Source organism: Stenella coeruleoalba, assembly GCF_951394435.1.
Source record: "Stenella coeruleoalba genome assembly, chromosome: 5".
NCBI lineage: Eukaryota > Metazoa > Chordata > Mammalia > Artiodactyla > Delphinidae > Stenella > Stenella coeruleoalba.
In genome coordinates this window covers 791,302-813,758 of record NC_137150.1, presented here as the reverse complement: position 1 = coordinate 813,758, position 22,457 = coordinate 791,302, and the positions used below count along the sequence as shown (strand labels likewise).

Below are 22,457 nucleotides of genomic sequence, written 5' to 3'. Positions count from 1 at the left end.
AAGCAAAAAGCCGCAGGTGGGGTAAAAAGAACACACTGTCACCTGACCAATCATTATTTCAGCTGAATATGTATAAAACTTGGTTTAATGCACTAGCAGTTTGGTCACAATTCCTGAAACCGTCCTATAGGCAATGAAGTTTGTGACTGCAGCTTCATGTTGTGACGGTTTACGTTTTTCAAATTGTGCAAAAGCATTTAGAGGAGACAAAATGGGAATTTGTTATCTTTTATAGGAGTGGCTTTCTCTTCTCTGCTTGACTTCCTTGTCTTCGCCTGGACTGATTCTTACCTTTTTTACTTATGTTACCTGGCTGGTTGGCTCCCCAAGATAGAGTGAATGCTAGGATGAAGAACACAAATTCCGTTTCATTTACGTTGGCATCCTAGGTCTGAGCGAGGAGATGGGGAAGTCTTACTGCAGCCTGCGGACAATTAAATGAGTTTGGAAAGTTTTCATTTGGTTTGTTGTTGACGAAAACTAAGTCCCTGGATGGCTGTTAATTTTTCTGGGTGATTCCCAGAGGAAAACCAAGCCAACGCAGGGCCTTGCATTTCTGAATGGAACTTCGGTGAACTACGTAGTATGGAGATCTCAGTTCTGATTTCCGTGTTTTGTTTTGTTGAGTTTCCTTACGTAAAAGGAAGTTTTGGGGAAGAAACCTATGTTTAACTGAGAAGATAAAGGACTCAGGTGGAGAACAGGAAGAGGTAAGAACAATTCTAGACTAGATCCAACCCACTGATCTAAAAAGCACTGTTTCATTAACCCGTTGGCGTAATTTCATAAGCAGGAGGTGGCCTGTCTGATGATCTTTCTGTTAGAATTCAATTGTCGTCAGTAATATCCAAGCAAGTTCTTTGTATGACTTTACTGATATCGGTTGTTTTTTCCATTCTATCTTCTTCTTTAAGGAGGACTTGAGTTTTTTTAAAGCAGATTAGCATATTTATTTATTTAAAAAATTTTAAAATTTTATATTGGAGTATAGTTGATTCAAAATGTTGTGTTAGTTTCAGGTGTACAGCAAAGTAATTTAATTATACATATTCGTATATCTATTCTTTTTCAGATTCTTTTCCCACGTAGGTTATTACAGAGTACCGAGTAGGGCTCCCTGTGCTACACAGTAGAGGACTTAAGTTTTTTGAAAAACACGTATCACAGGATAAAATTAATGAGGAAATGTTACATATTGCATGATTCCCCATGTGATCACTGAGAAGATGAAATTTGAAAGTAGGGTACTTAACAGTATGAAGACTCTAAGTCTGAAATCAAAGGCAAATCACATGAAGACTGAGAATGATTTATACACCACTTGGTTTTTGCTAACAGATTGAAGGGGTAGCAATTCTACCTGGTTTGACAGACAGTCATTCTGGAAAGGAAAAATTATGAGATTCTAGAAGGAAGGATAATCTGAATGCAAACGAGTTCTCTGTTCACCTTAAACTGAAATCAGGGTTCAGGTGTCAGCCCCAGGTTATCAGCCTGGATTATTCAGTGACAATTTATGTGAAGCCACCAGGTTGGGTGAATGGCCAACCTGAAATCGAAGAAAACAGTCCCTCGGGGTTCTACCTTCAGGTGTCTGTAATGGAGAGCAGGTTTCATTGGATGGGAACCTTTCACAGACAAACAATAGGTGAGAATCTCAGAGTAACTCTATGCTGGCAGTAGCTCCTGAATTAATAAAACATTATTTATTTCAGTTCTGTTTCATCACGACTGTTAAAACATGACATTTAAATTCTTCACTGAATCTCTAGGAACTTTGGTTTCCCTGTAGCTGTCTCTTTGATATCTGTCTCTGTGTCTGCATGCTAGTTTCTGAAGCCTGGCAAAACAGGCAAGTGCTAGGATGGCTATAACAGAAATGCCCAGAACTACCACACAGGCTCCTTCTCCAAGAGAGGTTTCAAGCAGAAATCACTCAACAAAGAGAAATACCTAACATCTATTGTGCACTGACTTTGGGCCAGGTACTATTTTAACTGCTTTGCCTAAATAATCTCGATCCACTACAAATAGAAGTAACTATTGCTTTTATCCTCATTTACAAATGAGGAGACTGAGTCAGGAGAAGTCCTGGGCAGAACTGGGGTTCCGTCTCAGACAGTCTGACTCCTGAGCCCCTGCTCGTCGCCGTCGGGCTACACACAGAGCACTGACTTCATGCTGGCCACTGAGCCATAGGCACAAGGGATATGGGAGCAAACAGTATTTAGACGTATTGTTCAGATTTGACCCTGGCATTGGATGGATATCTTTCATCTGTGTATCGGTTTTCCTGGGCTACTGGGAGGATCCCATAACAATTTGGAACATTATTGATGATCACGGTCAGCAGATAGAATTAAATAACTTGGTTTCTACTGATAATGTAACTGCTAATGTCCTTCAGCATTGAGCCATCACAACATTCTTGAATGAGGTTTCTATGAGACTTTAAGAAGTTTACTCTTCTAACAGTTGTTGGTATAAATCTGTTAAACATCCATCAGGCCTTGTGATGATTAACATAAATATGTTAGCTTTTTAAACGGTTAAAATGGTCATGCGTATCAGCTAGCTTTTGCGACATAACGGTGTCCCCGGACTCGGTGGCATTTATCGCTTACAAGTTCACGAGCACCTGGGTGGCCCTCTGGTCTTAGCTGGGTTCGCCCATGAGTCTGTGGTCAGCCGCAGGTCAGGGCGGTGGCTCTGAGGATCTGGCTGGGCTTTCTCACATGCTGGGAGTGTGTCTGGCTCTAGGCTGGGACAGCGGGCCTCTCCTTCACAGGATCACTCATTAGCCAGTAGGCTAGCCAGGGACTGTCCCTACTGGCTGGGGAGAGCCCACGAGCAAAGGCCAGAGCGTGTACTGACTCCTGAAAAGGCCTAGGCTTAGAATTGGCATAACGTAACTTCTCCCTCATCTAGGGTCAAAGCAAAGCCCAAGGCCAGCCTAGATCCGAGGGGTGGGGAAACAGACCCCACCTCTTGGTGTGAGGAGCTTGCAGGTTACCTGGTGAAAAAGCAGGAACAACACAAGGCAGGAGATCGTGGGAGCCATTTTTGAAAACAACCCACAGCAAAGTAATCCGTTAACTCAGAGTTTCCCAAACATACCTGGTCCCCCTGCCAAAGGTCTCCCTTGCCCCGTAGTTTTTATAGCATAACCACCCACAGAATATGATATTTGCTAAATTCAGATTAATTAAAGAACATTTTCCATGAAAAATGAGTAGTAGTATGCCCATTTTATAGATGGAGAAGCTGAGATTCAGAGCTGAGTAACATACCCTAAAAATCGTAAAACTAATAAGTAGTAACTTACTAGCATTAATTAGTATCTAATAAGTTGTTGAATGTCAAAGTTTGACAAGCTTAGGTAAGTCTAACTCCAAAGCCCTTTCTTTGAATTACCACTCTACAAGGTTTTCAAGGCCTTTAAAGGTCACGTTATTAATGATTTTTTTCAAAAATGAAAGTGGTGCCTGGGGATGAGGAAATAGGAGAGGAGAAAATTCAAACACAATAATAGCCCATTTGTTGCAGTCTATTTACAGGCATGAATGTTTTCATCAAGGGGCATTTCTTTCACTAAACAAAATGATCCTTTGTGATAGCTATAGATTATTAATTTTTTCATCTCTTCCTGCAATAAATATTTGGTGGTGGTGGGTGTTTCTGTATGGTAATATTATTTGGCTTGAGAAGGGTTAAGTGCAAATAGAATTCTCATTTGCAAAACTTGTCACCTATATTCCTTCAGAATATTTGGGGAAAGTAAGAGTAATAGCAGCAGTAGAGGTAGTATTAAATGTTCTTTAATTAGATCTGAATTTACCAATTATCGTATTCTGTGGGTGGTTATACTATAAAGACTACGGGACATGGGAGACCTTTGGCAGGGTGACCAGGTATGTTTGGGAAATTCTGAGTTAACAGGTTACTTGGCTGTAATTTCTCAGAATCTTACGTAGGCGGATGACCATTGTAATTCTCAATGAGTCCATTTCTCAGACTTCCATAACTGCAGAATATTCATTTATTTGGTGCCACTCACAGATGCCTAGTATTCCATAGAACCCTTGGGAACTCTGACCTTGATTCTGATCCCTTTGAAGGTACCTTTGGAGTCAATAGTATTTTGTCAAAAAGCATCTGCTGTGAGAGAGGCACTATTAGAACCACATCAGAAACCCGTGAAATAGGTACTATTCTTATTGATAGTTGAGGAAACTGGGACTCCAAGCAGTTACTCTGTTTGCTCAAGATCCCCCATCTGGTACCAAAACTGAAAGTTGACCCTAGTTTTATCTAACTTCAGGCCTAGGGTATGTCTTGTAGCCTTTGCTGAGATTCAGAAAGTTTAAGTGACTTTTTAGGATGACTCAGCTCGTCAGAAGAGACACCATGTCTTACATACTTTTGTAGTCCCTGTAGCTCCTAAGAGAAAATAGCTTATCAGTCAGTACCTACAGGCCAATCCCTTTTTTCATTACCTAGTTATTATTATCCTCATGCTCATGGCAGAAATTGCAATAGTAGAGAAGAGAATAAGGTAAAAAGTAAAAATTCTCCATACCATCAGCACCAGAACCATACTCTAAAGATAAGACTATTATCCATTTTGTATATGTTCTTCCATAACGTTTTAATTATACGTGTGTGTGTGTGTGTGTGTGCATCCTTCTGTTTTGCTTTACACAGATGAGATCATATATGTACATTTTCCACTTAATATATCTTTGAAACCTTTTATTAAAATATAATTGATGGGGGCTTCCCTGGTGGCACAGTGGTTAAGAATCCACCTGCCAATGGAGGGGACACGGGTTCGATCCCTGGTCCGGGAAGATCCCACATGCCATGGAGCAACTAAAAGCCCCTGCACCACGACTACTGAGCCTGCGCTCTAGAGCCTGTGAGCCACAACTACTGAGCCCAAGTGCTACAACTGCTGAAGCCCGCATGCCTAGAGCCCGTGCTCTGCAACAAGAGAAGCCACCGCAGTGAGAAGCCCACGCACCACAAAGAAGAGTAGCCCCGGCTCGCTGCAACTAGAGAAAGCCTGCACACAGCAACGAAGACCCAATGCAGCCAAAAATAAATTAATTAAATAAATTAAATATATATATATTTAAGTAATGTGTAACATTATTTCAGGTATACAACATTGATTTGATAGTTGTATATATTGCAAAAAATTGTTACAAGTCTAGTTACCGTCCATCATCATGTATAGTTACAACTAGTTGATTTACAGTATTATATTAGTTTCAGATATATAATGTAGTGATTCTATATTTTAATAGGTTATACTCCATGCAAAGTTATTATAAAATATTGGCTATATTCCCTGTGCTGTCCATTACATCGTTGTATCTTATTTTTTTTAATACCTAGTAGTTTGTTACCTCTTAATCCCCTTTCCCTATTTTGCCTCTTCCCCCACCCCTCTCCCCACTGTTAACAGTTCGTTTTCTGTATCTGTGACACTGTTTGTTTTATTATACTCATTTGTTTGTTTCAATTTGTTAGATTTCACATACAAGTGAAAACACACAGTATTTGTCTTTCTCTGACTTACTTCACTATGCATAATACCCTCCAGGTCCATCTATGTTGTTGGAAAAGGCAAGATTTCATTCTTTTTTATGGCTGAATAATATTCCACTGTCTACACATATACCACATTTTATTTATCCATCCTTTATGCAAGTGTTGATGGACACGTAGGTTGATGTTTCCATTTCTTGGCTATTGTAATAATGCTGCTGTGAACACTGGGGTGCATGTAGCCTTTCAAATTAGTGTTTTCCTTTTCTTTGGATATATACCCAGGAGTAGAATTGCTGGAAGATTCCACTACCATATGGTAGTTCTATTTTTAGTTATATGAGGAACCTCCATACTGTTTTCCATAGTGACTGCACCAATTTACATTCCCACCAGCAATGTACTAAGGTTCCTCTTCTCTAAATCCTTGCCAACATCTATTATTTATTTTTTGACAACAGCTATTCTGACAGGTGTGTGGTGATATCTCACTGTGGTTTTGATTTGCATTTCCCCGGTGTTGAGCATCTTTTCATGTGCCTGTTGGCCATCTATGTATCTTCTTTGGCAAAATGTCTATTCAAGTCTTCCCTGTTTTTTTTTTTTTTTTTTTTTTTTTCTTTTGCGATACGCAGGCCTCTCACTGCTATGGCCTCTCCTGTTGCAGAGCACAGGCTCCGGACGCGCAGGCTCAGCGGCCATGGCTCACGGGCCCAGCCACTCCGCGGCATGTGGGATCTTCCCGGACCGGGGCACGAACCCGTGTCTCCTGCATCGGCAGGCGGACTCTCAACCACTGTGCCACCAGGGAAGCCCAAGTCTTCCCTGTTTTAATTGAGTTGTTTGTTTTTTTGATATTGAGTTGTATGAGCTGTTTTTATGTGTTGAATATTTACCCCTTAATGGTCATATCATTAGCAAATATCTTCTCCAATTCAGTAGTTTGTCTTCTCATTTTGTTAATGGTTTCCTTCACTGTGCAAATGCTTTAAGTTTGATTAGGTCCCATTTGTTTACTTTTGTTTTTATTACTTTTGCCTTAGGAGACAGATCCGAGATATATATATATATATATTTATATATTTATATATATATATATGGCTACAGTTTATGTCAAAGAGTGTTCTTTCTATGTTCTTTTCTAGGATTTTTATGGTTTCTGGGCTTACATTTAGGTCTTTAATCCATTTGGGGGTTTTTTGTTTGTTTGTTTATCCTGTGAGAAAATGTTGTAATCTCATTTTTTTTTTTTTTTTTTTTTTTGCTGTACGCGGGCCTCTCACTGTCGTGGCCTCTCCCGTTGCGGAGCACAGGCTCCGGACGCGCAGGCCCAGCGGCCATGGCTCACGGGCCCAGCCGCTCCGCAGCATGTGGGATCTTCCCGGACCGGGGCACGAACCCGTGTCCCCTGCATCGGCAGGTGGACTCTCAACCACTGCGCCACCAGGGAAGCCCCTAAACTCATTTTTTTACATGTCCAGTTTCCCAGCACCACTTATTGAAGAGACTATCTTTTCTTCATTGTATCTTCTTGCCTCCTTTGATGTAGATTAGTTGACCATAGGCACATGGGTTTATTTCTGGGCTTTCTACTCTATTCTGCTGAGCTATGTGTCCGTTTTTGCGCCAGTACTATAGTGTTTTGATTGCTGTAGCTTTATAGTATAGTCTGAAGTCAGGGAGCATGATACCTCCAGCTTTGTTCTTTTTTCTCAAGATTGCTTTGGCTATTCAGGGTCTTTTGTCACTCTGTAGGAATTTTAAGACTGTTCTAGTTCAGTGAAAAGTGTCATGGTTATTTTGGTAGGGATTGCATTAAATATGTAGATTGAGTTGGTTAACATGGATATTTTAACAATATTAATTCTTCCAGTCCATTAACACAGGATATCTTTCCATTTCTTGGTATCATCTTCAATTTCCTTCATCAGAGTATAGTTTTCAGAGTATAGGTCTATAACCTCCTTGGTTAAGTTTATTCCTGGGTGTTTTATTCTTTTTGATGCGATTTTAAACTGGTTTGTTTTCTTGCTTTCTCTTTCTGCTAGTTCATTTTTAGTGTATAGAAATACAACAGATTTCTCTATGTTAATCTTGTATCCTGCAACCGTCCTTTGGTGGAGACTTTAGGGTTTTCCATATATAGTATCATGTCATCCGCAAATAGTGACACAATATTTTTTCTTGGGAAGAGAACTTTTAAGATCTGTTCTCTTAGCAACTTTTAAATGTATAATGCAGTGTTATTAACTATAATCACCATGCTATACACCCGAGGATTTATTTATTTTATAACTGGAAGTTTGTACCTTATTTGGCATCATTTTTATCAGGATTTGTAGATTGTTTCTTTGTTTTGTATTGATGTACCATATTTATTTAATTAGCTTTTGTGTGATGGATTTTTAGGTTCCTTGTAGGTTTTTAATTTATTCATTTATTTATGTATATATTTATATATTTTTGCTATAACAAACAGTGCCTCAATGAAGAAACAATATTATACATATATCTTTGCACAGTTATGTTTCTAATGGAAAACAAAACCAAAAAATGCAGGGTACTTTATCATAGAAAAATAGTGTACTATTGCCAAGAAAATATTATAGGAACTGTAACTAAGCAGGTTTTTTTTTAATACACATTTTTTGACCAAGAAATCGTATCCTGTTTATCTGGTGGGCTGGGCTCTTACCAGGGAGCAAAATGACTGAGCCACTGGTCCCCTTAGGTGCCTTTATGACCAAGATCAATGATGGCTAAATGAGGAGAAGCCAACTTAGCCTCCTGGAGCTGCTACCTTCCCCACTGGACGGCTCTGCATGGTTTGTTTTTGATGCTGTAGACACAGATGCAACACACGTTGGACAGATGTAACCAACTTTTTTTGTCATTTTAAAGACATTGCTCATTATGTTACACAATGGCCCTTTCAATGACGCAGACCATGAACTGAATTCAGATGACAAGCTGAGAATCCTTTAACCCAATTAATTTCACCTCTAGGAATTTATCCAAAAGAGATAAATGTGTTGATGCAAAACATTCTTTTCAATTCCACATTGTTTATGAGAACAAAAATGGGGACAAAACCCCAAAATAGCTAACAAAATTATAATTAGCTGTTAGATTTAACATATAACCCCATTCACTGGGGCCCCTTTAGCTTCAAGCATAAGGTGAAATTTAAAAGATATTATCCCTTATGCTGTATGGTAACCCTTTCACAGGACCTTCTAAAAATCCTGAAATTTGAAACAGTTTATCTCTGCCAATAACCAGTCATCCTTCACTGTATTAGATAATTACCATTTTGTAATGACATTATTTATCTTCCTCTGGCTACCTGGAAACTCAGAGCTAAGCCAGGTTCTTAGTTGCAGCAAAAGTCCTTAACCCGGTGTAATGGGGAGTCAGATAGAATGGACTTCGAGTTCTGTTTCTCACTTACTCTACTGTATTGGTTTCCTATGGTTGCTGAACAAATTACCAACAACTTTGTGGTTTAAAAAAAGCACATGTCTCTTATAATTCTGGAGGCCATAATTTTGAGTCAGTCTTTCTGGACCTAAATCAGTCTGTTGGCAGGGCCATATCTCCTCCAAAGGCTCTAGGGAAGAATCCATTCCCTGATGCGTCCAGCTTCTGGTGGTGGCCAGCATTCCTTGACTTGTAGCCACATCACTCCAAGCTCTAACTCAGTAGACATCATGCCTTCTCCTCTTCTGTGTCAACTGTCCCTCTGCCTCCTACTTAGAGGGTCACAAAGATTATTCAGGATAATCTCTCCATCTCAAGATCCCTAATTCAGTCCCATCTGCAAAGTCTCTTTTTCCTAAAAGTAACATTCATGGGTTCTAGGAATTAGGACCTAGATATTTGGGGGGCATCTTTTAGCCAACTACAACCTACCTTATGGCTCCTAAAGATTTATATTCATCCCCATGCAAAATATATTTATTCTACTCCAACATTCCCCAAAGCCTCAACCCATTACAGCATCAATTCAGAATCCAAAATCTCATCTAAATAGCATCAGCTTTAAAGTCCCAAATCTCATCATCTAAATTATTCAAAGTACATATGGGGAGACTCCAGGTATGATCCACCCTGGGGCAAAATTCCTTTTTATTTTTATTTTCTTTTGCGGTACGCAGGCCTCTCACTGTTCTGGCCTCTCCCGTTCGGAGCACAGGCTCCGGACGCGCAGGCTCAGCGGCCATGGATCACGGGCCCAGCCGCTCCGTGGCATGTGGGATCTTCCCGGACCGGGGCATGACCCCGCGTCCCCTGCATCGGCAGGCGGACTCTCAACCACTGTGCCACCAGGGAACCCCTTCTCTTTATTTTTAAAGTAAAGCATTTGGTTCAGTGCCTTGCATGTAGTAGAAATGTTAGCCACCATCAGAATTATTCCCTTCATTGCATTAAGGGGATGGTAACACTTGTAGCCTCCACATTGCCCTAGCAGAGAGACGACAAGATATAAAAGGATGATAACGATAACAATAACAGTAGTAGTAGCAGAAGTGGTGGTAGCAGTAACTCTTGCTGAGAGTTTTTCATGCAACCGAAGCTTTAAGGTTTTTTTGTTTTTAATTTTTACTGGAGTATAGCTGCTTTACAATGTTGTTCTAGTTCCTGCTGTACAGCAAAGTGAATCAGTTATACATATACATATATCCCCTCCTTTTTGGATTTCCTTCCCATTTAGGTCACCACAGAGCACTGAATAGAGTTCCCTGTGCTATGCAGTAGGTTCTCATTAGTTATCTCTTTCATACATGGTATCAATAGTGTATGTATGTCAATCCCAATCTCCCAATTCATCCCACCCACCCTTCCCCCCTTGGTATCTGTAAGTTTGTTCTCTACAACTGTGTCTGTATTTCTGCTTTGCAAATAAGCTAATCTTTACCATTTTTCTAGGTTTCACATAGAAGCGATACCATATGGTATTTGTTTTTCTCTTTCTGACTTACTTCACTCTGTATGACAGACTCTAGGTCCATCCACGTCTCTGCAAATGGCACTATTCTGTTCCTTTTTATGGCTGAGTAATACATGTTATCTAAATTAATCCTCATGAAATCCCTTTGTGGTACGAACTATTATTACCCCCATGTTCATTTGAGAAAACTGTGGGATAGAGAGGTTACATAATTAGTAAGGAGCCAAGCCATGATCTTCATGCTGCCCAATTAAAACTAGGTCCTCCTGACACATGAGTCTTATGTCAGTGTGCTCTCCTTTTTCTAGTCTTGATATTCATGAAATGCAGTTTTAAAGAATCGCTGCTCCTTTCACCTTGGGTTTGCATTTTGTGTATCTCTGAAGACATAAGTCAAACTCTGATTAGCATTCCTAAGATTCTCCTGATTTACCAGGAAGGGGTTTCTTCTCCTCTTGAAGTTCTTTTTTGTTGTTGTTTATTTATTTATTTTTGCAGCACGCGGGCCTCTCACTGTTGTGGCCTCTCCCGTTGCGGAGCACAGGCTCCGGATGCGCAGGCTCAGCGGCCATGGCTCACGGGCCCAGCCGCTCTGCGGCATGTGGGATCTTCCCGGACTGGGGCTCGAACCCGTGTCCCCCGCATCGGCAGGCGGACTCTCAACCACTGTGCCACCAGGGAAGCCCCTGTTGTTTATTTTTAAAACATAGAATCTCCCCTCCAAATTTTCATTTGAAAAAATTCAAAACTTTCAGATAAGTTGAAAAATTGGTACAATGAACACGTTCATCCTATCACTTTCCATTTACCAATTGTTAATCTTTTGCCACTTTTGTCTTTTTCTTTCTACATATAAATATAGTTTTGTTTTTGCTGGACAATGTGAAAGTTGCAGTCGTCGTGACTCTTGACCCCCAAATCTTGTACCTTCAAAGAACAAGGACTCTCTTCTTTCTACTTATATCATGATAAAACCAAATAAATTTAAATTTGATACAATAATAGCTAACATTGTTTTTATGCAAAATTTCTCCCAATCGTTCCGAAAATGCTCTTTTCTAGCATTTTTTTTTAAATCCAAGGGTCAATCTCTCACAACACCTTTGTTACCAAGGCTGTTGCCCCAGAATCATATCCCTGCCCCTCCCTCGAATGGAAACCAATTACTCTTACTTAAGTTTAAGGAGGAAGCTGCAAAGAGGAAAAAACAAGAACTGGATGGAACCTACTGGACCCAAGATGGCAGAGAATTTGACTTCCAGTGGGTTTTGATCCTCATTATACGCTCGTTACAGTAGCTAAATGACTCTCCCACCGGCACCATGACAGTTGACAGTTGCCATGACAACAGCCAGAAAAGCCCATACAAGGACTGAAAAGGAGTGTTGCCTCAGGTCCTAACCACACTCCTGTTCTCAGATAACTCACAAATATTCTTCCCACTCTTTCCAAACCCCTCCCTTTACTGTGAATCTCCTATATATTTGCTGTCTCCAAATAAATATACAGGAGAAGTTGACTTGCGAACTAAGTTCCTGCTTCTCCATTCTTGGCCATTGAATAAAGCTTGTGTTGTTCCAGCCTCAGCACTGGTTTTGTTATTGGCTGTGCAAACCTGATCAGAGAAAGAACCTCCCTGGCCAAGACAAAGGGTCTCAGCCCAGGCTAGGACCCCAGTGTGGGTTCAGGCAACTAACTGGGTAACATTTTTAGTTGTCACGTCTCTTTTTTCTTTAATCTAGAACAGTTCTTCAGCCTGTTCTTATTTGATTTGGGTTTTGTTTGTTGTTTGTTTTGTTTTTTCCCTTCAGTGACTCTTTGAAGAATCCTGATCAGTCACCCTGTAAAATGTCTCAAGTTCTGGATTGGTCAGGTCGTTTCCTCTTGATTAGATTCAGGTTAAATATATTTTGGCATACTGTATCTACTGAAAAAAAAAAAAGCACAACCTAAAAGTTGAGATTTATGTTTTATTTGCGGACAACACCAAGGTCTTAAGCCTGGGAAACAGCCTTTCAGATCGTTCTGAGTGACTGCTGTGAAGCGATCAGGGGGCAGCCAGGATATATAGGAGTTTTTGCAACAAACACCAGGTAGTTGGAACACCAAAAGCTTACTGTTCATTAAAGAAGACCAGACATCTCAAGTTAGGAATTTAGTGCTTTTCTGTGTATGGGAAGATGCAAGACTCTGGGCTTGTTCAAATCATTCCTTTGATATGCACCTCAGCTTTCTGGGACCAGTATCCTGTGTGTCCACATCCTTGTCAGGGTGCACAGTGTGTGTGTGTGGGGGGGGTAGAGGGTGGCTGCAGCAGCTGGTGGCCTGATGGGAGGCGTCCAGTTTCTATCCTGAGTTCCCTCAGGGCTCACCTGGCGGCTGTAATGTGATGTCTGCAGCATCCTTTGTTTACTGATACGGCAGCAACATTTCTTCATTGACAACTGTATAAGTGATGTGAGAACTATTTCATAGTTGATTATGCTTAAGAAAAATAAATGTGAAGCTCTGGAAAAAATGATGATTGATATTTGAGAAAAACAACTAAATACTGAAACTCAGAGCATAATCTTTGAACAGTCATTGACAGTTTCTGAAGCACATTTCACATATATTTATTTTATTTTATCCTTATAATTATGAGACCAGTGAGGTGGATATTATTGGTCATAGTCCTAAGGCAACTAAGGCATGGGTGTGTAAGTGAGTCCGTAAATTCCTAGAATTCAAGGAAGCTGGACTTTGACTCCAGTTTCTGGACCTTGGGTTTGGACCTGAATCCTATACTTTTGCCACCAAGTCATTGGCTAGGGTTAAGTAGGATAAGTTTTTTAAAAATGGTGACAATCATTCACCCCGCTCAGAAGTACAACTGAATACAGCATAAGTTAGTGCTATCTAAAAGCAGCTTTCAAGTTGCCTCTGGACCCTGGAGCATCTTTGGGACCCTACATTTATGTAGATTATGTGTTAAGAGTTTGCAAAGCTCTCACGGTTGTAAATGCCTTAGGCACTTACGGAGAAATAATAACAGAGAAGCAGAAGGAAACTGAGACAGATGGGTTCCCACTCAGCCTTCCTATAAACTTGCAGCATGTTGAATAATAAATACAGATGTTAGCCAAGATATAATCTTATCTTTAATCTTTGTTAGTACCCAGAGAGGGATAGATGCTGGGTTCAAACAAAAGGTGCTGTTTATTTGCTAGTGTCAACTGGAAAAAAACCCCCACAACCTAAAAGTTTCCAGTTAAGTTTTATTCGGGGACCTTACTGAGGACTATAGCCCAGGAGAGACAGCCTCTCGGGTAGCTCTGAGGGACTGCTCAGAAGAGGTAAGGGAGGAGCCCAGATACATAGGAGTTTTTGCTGAAAAAGAACAAAAAACAAACAAAAAAACCCCAGGTAGTCAATCAAAAGATTACTGTCGTCACAAACAAACAAACAAAAACCAGACATCTCAAGTTAAGGATTTTAGTGCTTTTCTATATATGGGATATGGTTTGTGGTAGAAGAGAGGTCGTTGGGTGGGGTGGAAGGGTGAAAATGATTTTGCTTTTAGGGATGCCCAGTTTGAAGCCCAGTGGAATCTTTTGCTGATAGATGTTACGGAGTCCAAGCTCCCTCTGCTCGCCGCGCAACAGGCCAATAAATCAGGAGACGAAGTGTTGAGGCAAGGAATAACGACTGTATTCGGAAAGCCGGGCATCTGAGAAGATGGCGGAGTAGCGTCCCAGAGTACCATCTTATCGGGGTCTGGATGCCACTTTCTTTTATAGAACAGAGTGTGGGAGGAGGTGAGGAAGTAAAGTAAAAAGGCCACGAATCTTGCAAAGTATCTCCTGGTTTTGGCCAGCCTCAGGGAGGGGATGTGTTAATTTCTTCTTTTCTGCAGCCATCCACAGGTGGGTGGGGTCCGGGGGTTTCCCTGTGAGCTGAACAAAGGCACTTCGGTGTAACATTCAGGCAGAGGGGCAGGGCTCCCTGAGGCAGGCCATTATGTATGCCTATAGCTATAGACAGAACAAAAGCAGTGGAAAGCAAAGGTCAAAGTAAAAGAAACAGATCCACCATGGGACCAGATTTTGTTCTTCCCTGTTACAGTAGGTGTCTGTGGATGGAAATGTAGAACTAAAGTTCAAGGCAGGGCTTTGTGCTAAAGATGTGGAATAAGGTGGTGTACATACAAACGTGGCCTCCAAGAGCAGTGGCGAAAACTACCTCTGCAGTTCATTCACCTGAATGATTCAGGTCCCAACTCACTTCCCCTAATTTTTGGTTAGGAGTTAAGCAGATTGATGGCATATGCAACCCATGCTTAGTTGATAGAGAATAAAGAAATTGGTATATAATCTCTCTAATAGGTTGGAAAGCTAATTTTGGAAATGTGGCATTGAAAATATCATGTACTCAAATGTTAGTCTTTTGGAAACTAATGAAAACTGACCAACTGAGAACAAGCAAAGGCTATTTATTCGGCGCTTTCTGTAGCAAGGGTGTCAACCACCATCTTCTGCATTTGGCAGAGATTCAAATGAAGGCAGGGGTGTGTAAAAGGTTTATAGTGGAAAAAAGAAAACCTTCAAATATGCCCTGATGGGAGGCTCTTGGCGTGGGCAAGCTAGAGGTGGGCAAAATAGAAGCAGAGCATCCTATGTGATTGGTTATGGGAGCAGATTTGGTTTTCCCTGGTTTGGTCCTACGTTGGAAGCAGGGACAGAGATCAGGGAAGCTGGAATTATTGATCAAATCCTGGCAATTTTGGTACAAACTACAGGTCATAGTTTAACTTTCCAGGCTGGTTGCTGCAGGTTGTGGGTTAGGGTTCTCTTTTTAGGATCTCACCACTGTCCCTTTGTATATTCAGTCTTTCTTGTTGAAAATGTTCAGCTTTTCAAAATTTATCATCTTCTCATTTGCCTGTCCCTCTGGGCCACCATTGTTTAACACATGGGCTCAAAACTTGCTTTCGGAGGCATTACATTTGGATTGCTTTTTTCAGCTAACCCCTGGTCCTTTTGTATTAAATCAGTTAAATCTTTATTGTAAAACAAAATCAAAAGCAAACAAAACACCTTTATACCATAAGAAGTTAAAACCGTACAGAAGGGTATAAAACAAAAAAGACAATTCCTCTTCTCCCCCTACCAGCCCCTGAGTTCTACTATTCAGAGTTAACCACTATTAATAGTTTCTTATACATCCTTTCAAAAGTGATCTATGCATATATAAATGTATAAATTATATACCTGTGGTTTCATATTTACCTCCTCTTTATAAAAATTTTACACAAATGCAATTATACTATAATCCCTTTTCTATTAACCCTTTTTCAAGCTGTTTTTGGAGGTCATCTTTGGAGATCTTTACATCAGTACAAGTCAATCTAACTTGTTCTTAAATTTGAAATAGATATTCCTAAATTGCTCCTACAGAAAGAGTGCCCCATTTATTCCCTCATCAAGTGTCTGAGAGTGCTTTGTTCTTCACCCTTTCATTGACACTAGATAGTCTTCCTAATTTTAACCAAAATGAGAGGTACTTTAACTTGAATTCATTTTACTGTCAGTGAGATCAAGAATCTTTTCATATAATTTATTGTCCATTTGTATATATTGTTTTTCTGTCCATTTTTATATTGGATCCATTTCTTATTCCTCTGGGAAGACCTTCTTTTTTTTTTTTTTTTTTGCGGTACACGGGCCTCTCACTGTTGTGGCCTCTCCCGTTGCAGAGCACAGGCTCCGGACGCGCAGGCTCAGCGGCCATGGCTCACGGGCCCAGCCACTCTGCGGCATGTGGGATCTTCCCAGACCGGGGCACGAACCCGCGTCCCCTGCATCGTCAGGCGGACTCTCAACCACTGTGACACCAGGGAAGCCCAAGACCTTCTTGTATATTAGAGAAATCAGCCTTTTATTTTATCATTGGTCATTTCACTTTGTATATTTGCCATACTGAAGTTTTAATTTTAAGTACTTACTTTTATGGTTTTTTATTGGTTTGAATTTTATGTCCTAAATTGAAATACCTTCCTGTTTTTCCATTTTTGGCCTTTTAATCAAATCCTTCTGTTTGGTAGCAGAGTTGCATGGAAGAAATTGGTGTGTCTGGTATCTCTCTCTGAATCAAGGCATATAGCTATCTCCGAAGAGTTCATGAAGCCCTGAGTGTCCCCGGGTATCCCCTAATGATGAGAAGAAAGAAACAGGAAACAAGACAGAGTTTTTAATCAGCCATTGAAAGAACGGTCTTCTCAGGCAGGCTGCCAAGTGAATTTTTTTTTTCTTCTGGAAACAGCATTTGATGGTTGACACCCAATCCCAGCATTAATTGCTGTAGCTCTGAAACTCGTGTGACAGGGAAATGGGAGCAAGACATGGATAGAGGGGTAAAATGGCCCTCTTTGGGGGCTCAGCTCAGACCTGAGCAACACATCCAGAAATCCTGTAGCTTCTTGGTTACCCCAGACATATTTGAAAGGAATGAGGGTATGAGGATAGGGTGGTATAATGAGTTGAGAAATTTGAAGGGCGAGTCAGGAGGTAGAAAAGATGCTGTTTAATTTGGGCTCTCTTCTTGGTGGGTCTTCTTCCTTTTCAGGAGGGCAGGCGGGAATTGCTGCCACCACTGTTGCATCACCAGTGTGACCCCAAGCCTTCACTGTGTTCCACCCGCTCGTTCTGAAGTTAGCAAGGAGGCAGTTTTTCCACCAGCAGTATGGCTCGTTTGCTCCTTTGGGTTTGCGGGTAGACCTGATGACGAACAGAGCAGGAGGGAGCTTTAGGTTTCCAGGCTTCTCTTTAGCTCTGTCCTCTGCTGGATGATCACTGATTTCTGCGGAATGCCCGGTGTTTTCCTCTGAGGCACATCTCCCCACGGCTTCCTTTCCTAGGAGTCACTGTTTACCTTTCCAGTACTTTAAGGCAATGCCAAGCTGATAATCCCTTTGGAAAATAGTAATTCAGCACAACAGAGCAGAGAGGCAGCTCTTCTGTCCTTCCTGCTGAAGATAACCTTGATTCGATGTATTTGGACATCTAAGGGCTCAGCTCTGTACATCCTGCAACTTTTGTCACTTTATACTGGATGACAGTGGAGGCTCTAGAGGCTGTCATGGCAACCCAGTGATCCGGCCAGACCCAGAAGATTTTATTCCCTTTTTATGAATCGTAGAGAGAAAATGAAATAGTTTGAGTCCAACCTCTTTGAATGCAAGGAATATTCAGTATTTGTACACCCAATAGGCATTCCATCCGGTGTTCAGGTGGACCATTTGGTGCTTGAAGGATTTCATCTCAAGAAACTTTGCACCACTTCTTGTCTGTGACCATGACCATTGGACTGATCATTCTGGAGAAACAATAGATTAAGTCTAGAGACGTGTACTGGGAAAAAGTTCTATTCTCCAAATAAGAGCGTGCATTTGTGATTTTTCCAGAGGCCACCGTTTTGACATGTAAGACCAACAGACATTTGATGAGCCAGTGCTTATGTTCGAGGTAATAAAAATAATTACCATAGGGAAGAAAAACCACAGCTAGATTGCTCAATACTTCATTGGTTCATTCATACAATAGATATTTATTTAGCCCTTCATACAGGCCAGGCACAATGCTAGGAGTTCGGAATGTATCTGGAATAATAATAATAACTCTAGCTAACGAGTCTTGTGCACTTACTATCTATCAGGCATTGTGCAAAATGCTTTACATGGATTATCTCATGTAATGCTCAAGTCAACATTGTTATTAGATGCTTTTATAATCTCTATATGAAGAGAAGGGGAGTGAGGTTTAGATAGCATAATGCTCATCAGGATTAGTTGAAATACAAACCCAGTGTACTTTTTCCTTCTTAATTGTTCACTATTGTCTCTACACAAGGTAGAAACAAGTCCCTGCCCTCCCAGAACTTAGAGTCTAAATTAGAGAACACTTCCCTCCAGGTAGACTTGGAATCAGTCTCTGGAGAGATGTGGAGAGTCCTCCAGAGAAGGCGTTCCTTCTTTCAGCACATACTCAGGTCGCACCTACTCAGGTGATGGAAGTCGCTTGATGACAGGGACTCCCTTTGTTTTCTCTAATCACACTCATTTCTCCCATCCCCTGCGTCCTTCTCATGTCCTCCTCACAGCCACATTTGCCTTGTCCTACTGCCACACTCTTTCTTCTCTGAGTGTCCCCCCCTTCACACCTGTTCATGCTTTTTTTCTCCCATCTAGACAATTACTACAGTCCCCAGGTGATATGCGATGAAGTTTTGAAGGAAGGAAAACATGGAAGGGAGGTAAAGTTTCACTGCAGATGAAATGAGCTGTTGACGCAGGGCTTAGTACGCCTAGGGGTTCATCTCTAGCATCTCTGGCATTGGAGGGATTCAGGATTCCAAAAGTACATTCATTGCATTCTGCTGTTGCTAATCTTACTTTTTTCCATGATGAACAACCCAGTTCATTATGTTTTCAGCTCACATTAATCTTCCTTTCTGTGAGTTTGGTAACATTTGGAGTCATTTCCCTCTGTATTTATCCATCTGGGATCTTTAGAAAAGACAAGTTTGCAGAGAGTCATTTGTTGCTCACTGCTGTAAGAGGAATGAATGCTCTCCTTGTTTCTCAGATCCTGAGAGACAATCCTTGGAAGTCAGGCATGGATCCCCTCCACAAGGCAGAGGGCCCCCTTCCTGGGATCCGATGGGGTCCTCAATGTGGGATAGAGCAGCAACGTAACAGCATCGGAAGTTACAGCAATCCCTGGATTCTGTTTGCCCTCATGGAGCAGATGGAATTGGGAAAGAGGGGTAAAGAAAGAATTGTGGAAAGAATTGTGAGATTAATGAGTCAGAGCAAAGTCTTTGGCTTGATTCCTTTCTCTACCACCTGCAAGCTATTTGACCTTGGACAAGTCACATAATCTGTCCAAGATCCACTTGCCTAACCTGTGAGGATGCCTGTCCTCTTTACATGAGAGAGTAGTTTTGAATGTTCACTTATGTTCTCATCTCTATTTTGGGGTAAGTTCATAACTTTGCTCATATCACTAAAGTTTTGCAATTACTTTTGGCCTTTTTCCAACACTAATACATGTGTATATATACGATTAGAAAGAAAAATAAGCTATTGAGGAAGTCTTAGAGCCTAGTATTTCTTTTTTGGAGGGGATTTAAATTTTTGTTTAATTTTAGAACATTTCCCTAGAACAGATTACTTGAAAGAAAATTACAATGTCAAAAGATATATATATAGAGAGAGAGATGTATATGTATATAAAATTTAATATTCTCAATAGATTTTGCCAAATTTCTTTCCAAAACATATTCTCAAAAGATGTGTTAATGAGGATGCTATATTATACTATCCTTATAAGCATATGGATGGTATTTTCAGAAATTATATTGATAGAAGAAAAACATTCATATCTCATTTTATAGTTGCATTTCTTTGGCCGCTAATTACATCATTTTTTTCCAGTTTCATTGACATATAATTTGCATACAGCACTGTATAAGTTTATGGTGCACAGCATAATGATTTGACTTACATATAAGAGGCTCGTATTTCTTAATTCTCTTTCTATACTAAAAAAAAAAAGGCTTGGATGTGTGTGTCATATTTAAAGATCTATTAGAGAGGGGATACATTGTTTAGAAAACAAAGAGAGAATCCTTTGGAAGTTCAGTTAAGGACATCCTTCCGGGTATAATGTAACTTAAGAGGTCACAAAGGAGGCAACCCTTTTGGAGATTCCATGCTGTAGGTCCTTAGCAACATTTTGTTGTGAAGGTTGGAATGCACTCATACGTTCTGTAGTTCAAGTAAGAGATTTCTTTACAGAAAAGATTCCAAATTGGGCATCCATTCAAAAGCCATGAAAGATATTGTTATCTATGGTCATTAATTTTAAAATATCGGTATGATTTCTCACTGCTGCCCAAGGGAAGGGCTCGGTTGCCTTGATGCCTCTTGATTGCCGGAAGAAGCAAAGGGGTTATTAAATCTTATTGCTGTAAAATTCACAAAGGGTTCAGGATGTGGTGAAGGCCAGTAGAAATGAGAGAAATCTGGACTGTCTGCTCTAATTCTGCACAACGAACAACAAGTCAACATCCTTTGGAAATGTCATTTATTGACAGTCCTCTCCCCCGGGACCTGGGATTTGAGCAGGAGACTCCCATTACGCAGATAACTCCCAGTGGTGTTGATGGAAATTACCTGCATAACCAACTCTCCTGCCCACATAAAATGCCAGATGCCTGAGAGCATTTTTAATTGCAATGTACCTCCCTTTGCAAAAGAGCTAATTGCATCTGCTTTCCTTTCCTTTAGGTACCCAAGCATGGACCGGAATAATGAAGGGATACGTGTATTAGCTGCAGCCCTTTGAACCACGCAAGAAGGAAGTCAACAGTGTGGACAGGGCTGGAAGCGTCACCACACCTGCTTGTTGGAATAAATGCAGCATGGGCCTGTGATTATGCTGACATCCCAGCATGAATCTGGTGGACCTGTGGTTAACTCGTTCCCTCTCCATGTGTCTCCTCCTACAAAGTTTTGTTCTTATGATACTGTGTTTTCATTCCGCCAGTATGTGTCCCAAGGGCTGTCTTTGTTCTTCCTCTGGGGGTTTAAATGTCACCTGCAGCAATGCAAATCTCAAGGAAATACCTAGAGATCTTCCTCCTGAAACAGTCTTACTGTATCTGGACTCCAATCAGATCACATCCATCCCCAATGAGATTTTTAAGGACCTCCATCAACTAAGAGTTCTCAACCTGTCCAAAAATGGCATTGAGTTTATCGATGAGCATGCCTTCAAAGGAGTCGCCGAAACTCTGCAGACTCTGGACTTGTCTGACAACCGGATTCAGAGCGTGCACAAAAACGCTTTCAATAACCTGAAGGCCAGGGCCAGGATTGCCAACAACCCCTGGCACTGCGACTGTACGCTCCAGCAAGTTCTGAGGGGCATGGTGTCCAATCACGAGACAGCCCACAATGTGATCTGCAAGACCTCCGTGCTGGATGAACACGCCGGGAGACCGTTCCTCAACGCTGCCAATGACGCCGACCTTTGTAACCTCCCTAAAAAAACGACTGATTATGCCATGCTGGTCACCATGTTTGGCTGGTTCACCATGGTGATCTCGTATGTGGTGTATTACGTGAGGCAAAATCAGGAAGATGCGCGAAGACACCTCGAATACTTGAAATCCCTGCCGAGCAGGCAAAAGAAAGCCGACGAACCGGACGATATTAGTACAGTGGTGTAGTGTCCGCACTGACTGGCATGGAAAAAGAAATCCGTTTGGGATTGCAGTAGAATAAGTGGTTTACTTCTCTCATCCATTGTAAACATTTGAAACTTTGTATCTCAGTTTTTTTTGAATCCTGCCACTGTTGAACTTTTAACAAACATGACAGCATAAATCATTTGCGTTTCGGTAATCCACCCCTCCGTTGTACTCCTGGTGGTATATTCCTGAGTCAGCTACTTCCCTGAACCTTAGTTCTATCCATCTCAGTATTTAATAATGAAATTTATTTTTTTAATTTGAAACCAAATAAAAGCCTAACTTTGAACCATGAAAAACAGAGTGACTTATTGGTCCCGAAAACGATACAGTCATTCCATTGCTTTAAAGAGAAACAGACAACTCTTGTGAACCTAAAGAATGATCACAATGAGAGATGTTATTAAGTTCTATTGTACACTGGGGCGCCATAGCTGAGTTATCAGCCGAGTAAAATACCTGTCAGACTTCAAAATACTAAGCCTTAGCAAACTTAAGTGGCAATACATAGCATGGCAACCTGCAGAGGTGTAAATTGGGATGTCTCTAGGTGTTTGCTACCTAAAAGTCGGCGTGTTTAGCAAAACACACTACTTCTACTCTATGCTAGACACATGCGAAAAAAAAAAGGAGCACATATTCTGTCCTCAAGATTACCTTC

At 40.9% G+C, this 22,457-nt stretch overlaps 2 protein-coding genes across 2 annotated transcripts in view; both read left to right on the top strand.

Annotated features, from left to right (window-relative positions):
• LOC307186694 (uncharacterized protein) overlaps window positions 1-18,791 on the top strand; it is a gene marked incomplete at its 5' end in the record, with an annotated part of 104,063 nt that extends 85,272 nt beyond the window's left edge. Inside the window, one exon of the mRNA XM_079922119.1 lies at window positions 18,729-18,791. Within this exon, the coding sequence (XP_079778245.1) occupies window positions 18,729-18,762 (34 nt within the window). The 3' untranslated portion in view covers window positions 18,763-18,791. The remainder of the gene's footprint in view (window positions 1-18,728) is intronic.
• On the top strand, window positions 14,532-22,195 carry LRRC3B (leucine rich repeat containing 3B). Its single transcript, XM_079922345.1, has 2 exons — window positions 14,532-14,607; window positions 20,832-22,195. Exon 2 carries the CDS (start codon window positions 20,996-20,998, stop codon window positions 21,773-21,775), a length of 780 nt encoding a protein of 259 aa, XP_079778471.1. The 5' UTR covers window positions 14,532-14,607; window positions 20,832-20,995; the 3' UTR covers window positions 21,776-22,195.
• Window positions 22,196-22,457: the final 262 nt, after the last annotated feature.

Excerpts from the sequence above, each read along its gene's own strand:
- LRRC3B (XM_079922345.1), top strand. The coding sequence starts at position 20,996 with ATGAATCTGGTGGACCTGTGGTTAACTCGTTCCCTCTCCATGTGTCTC.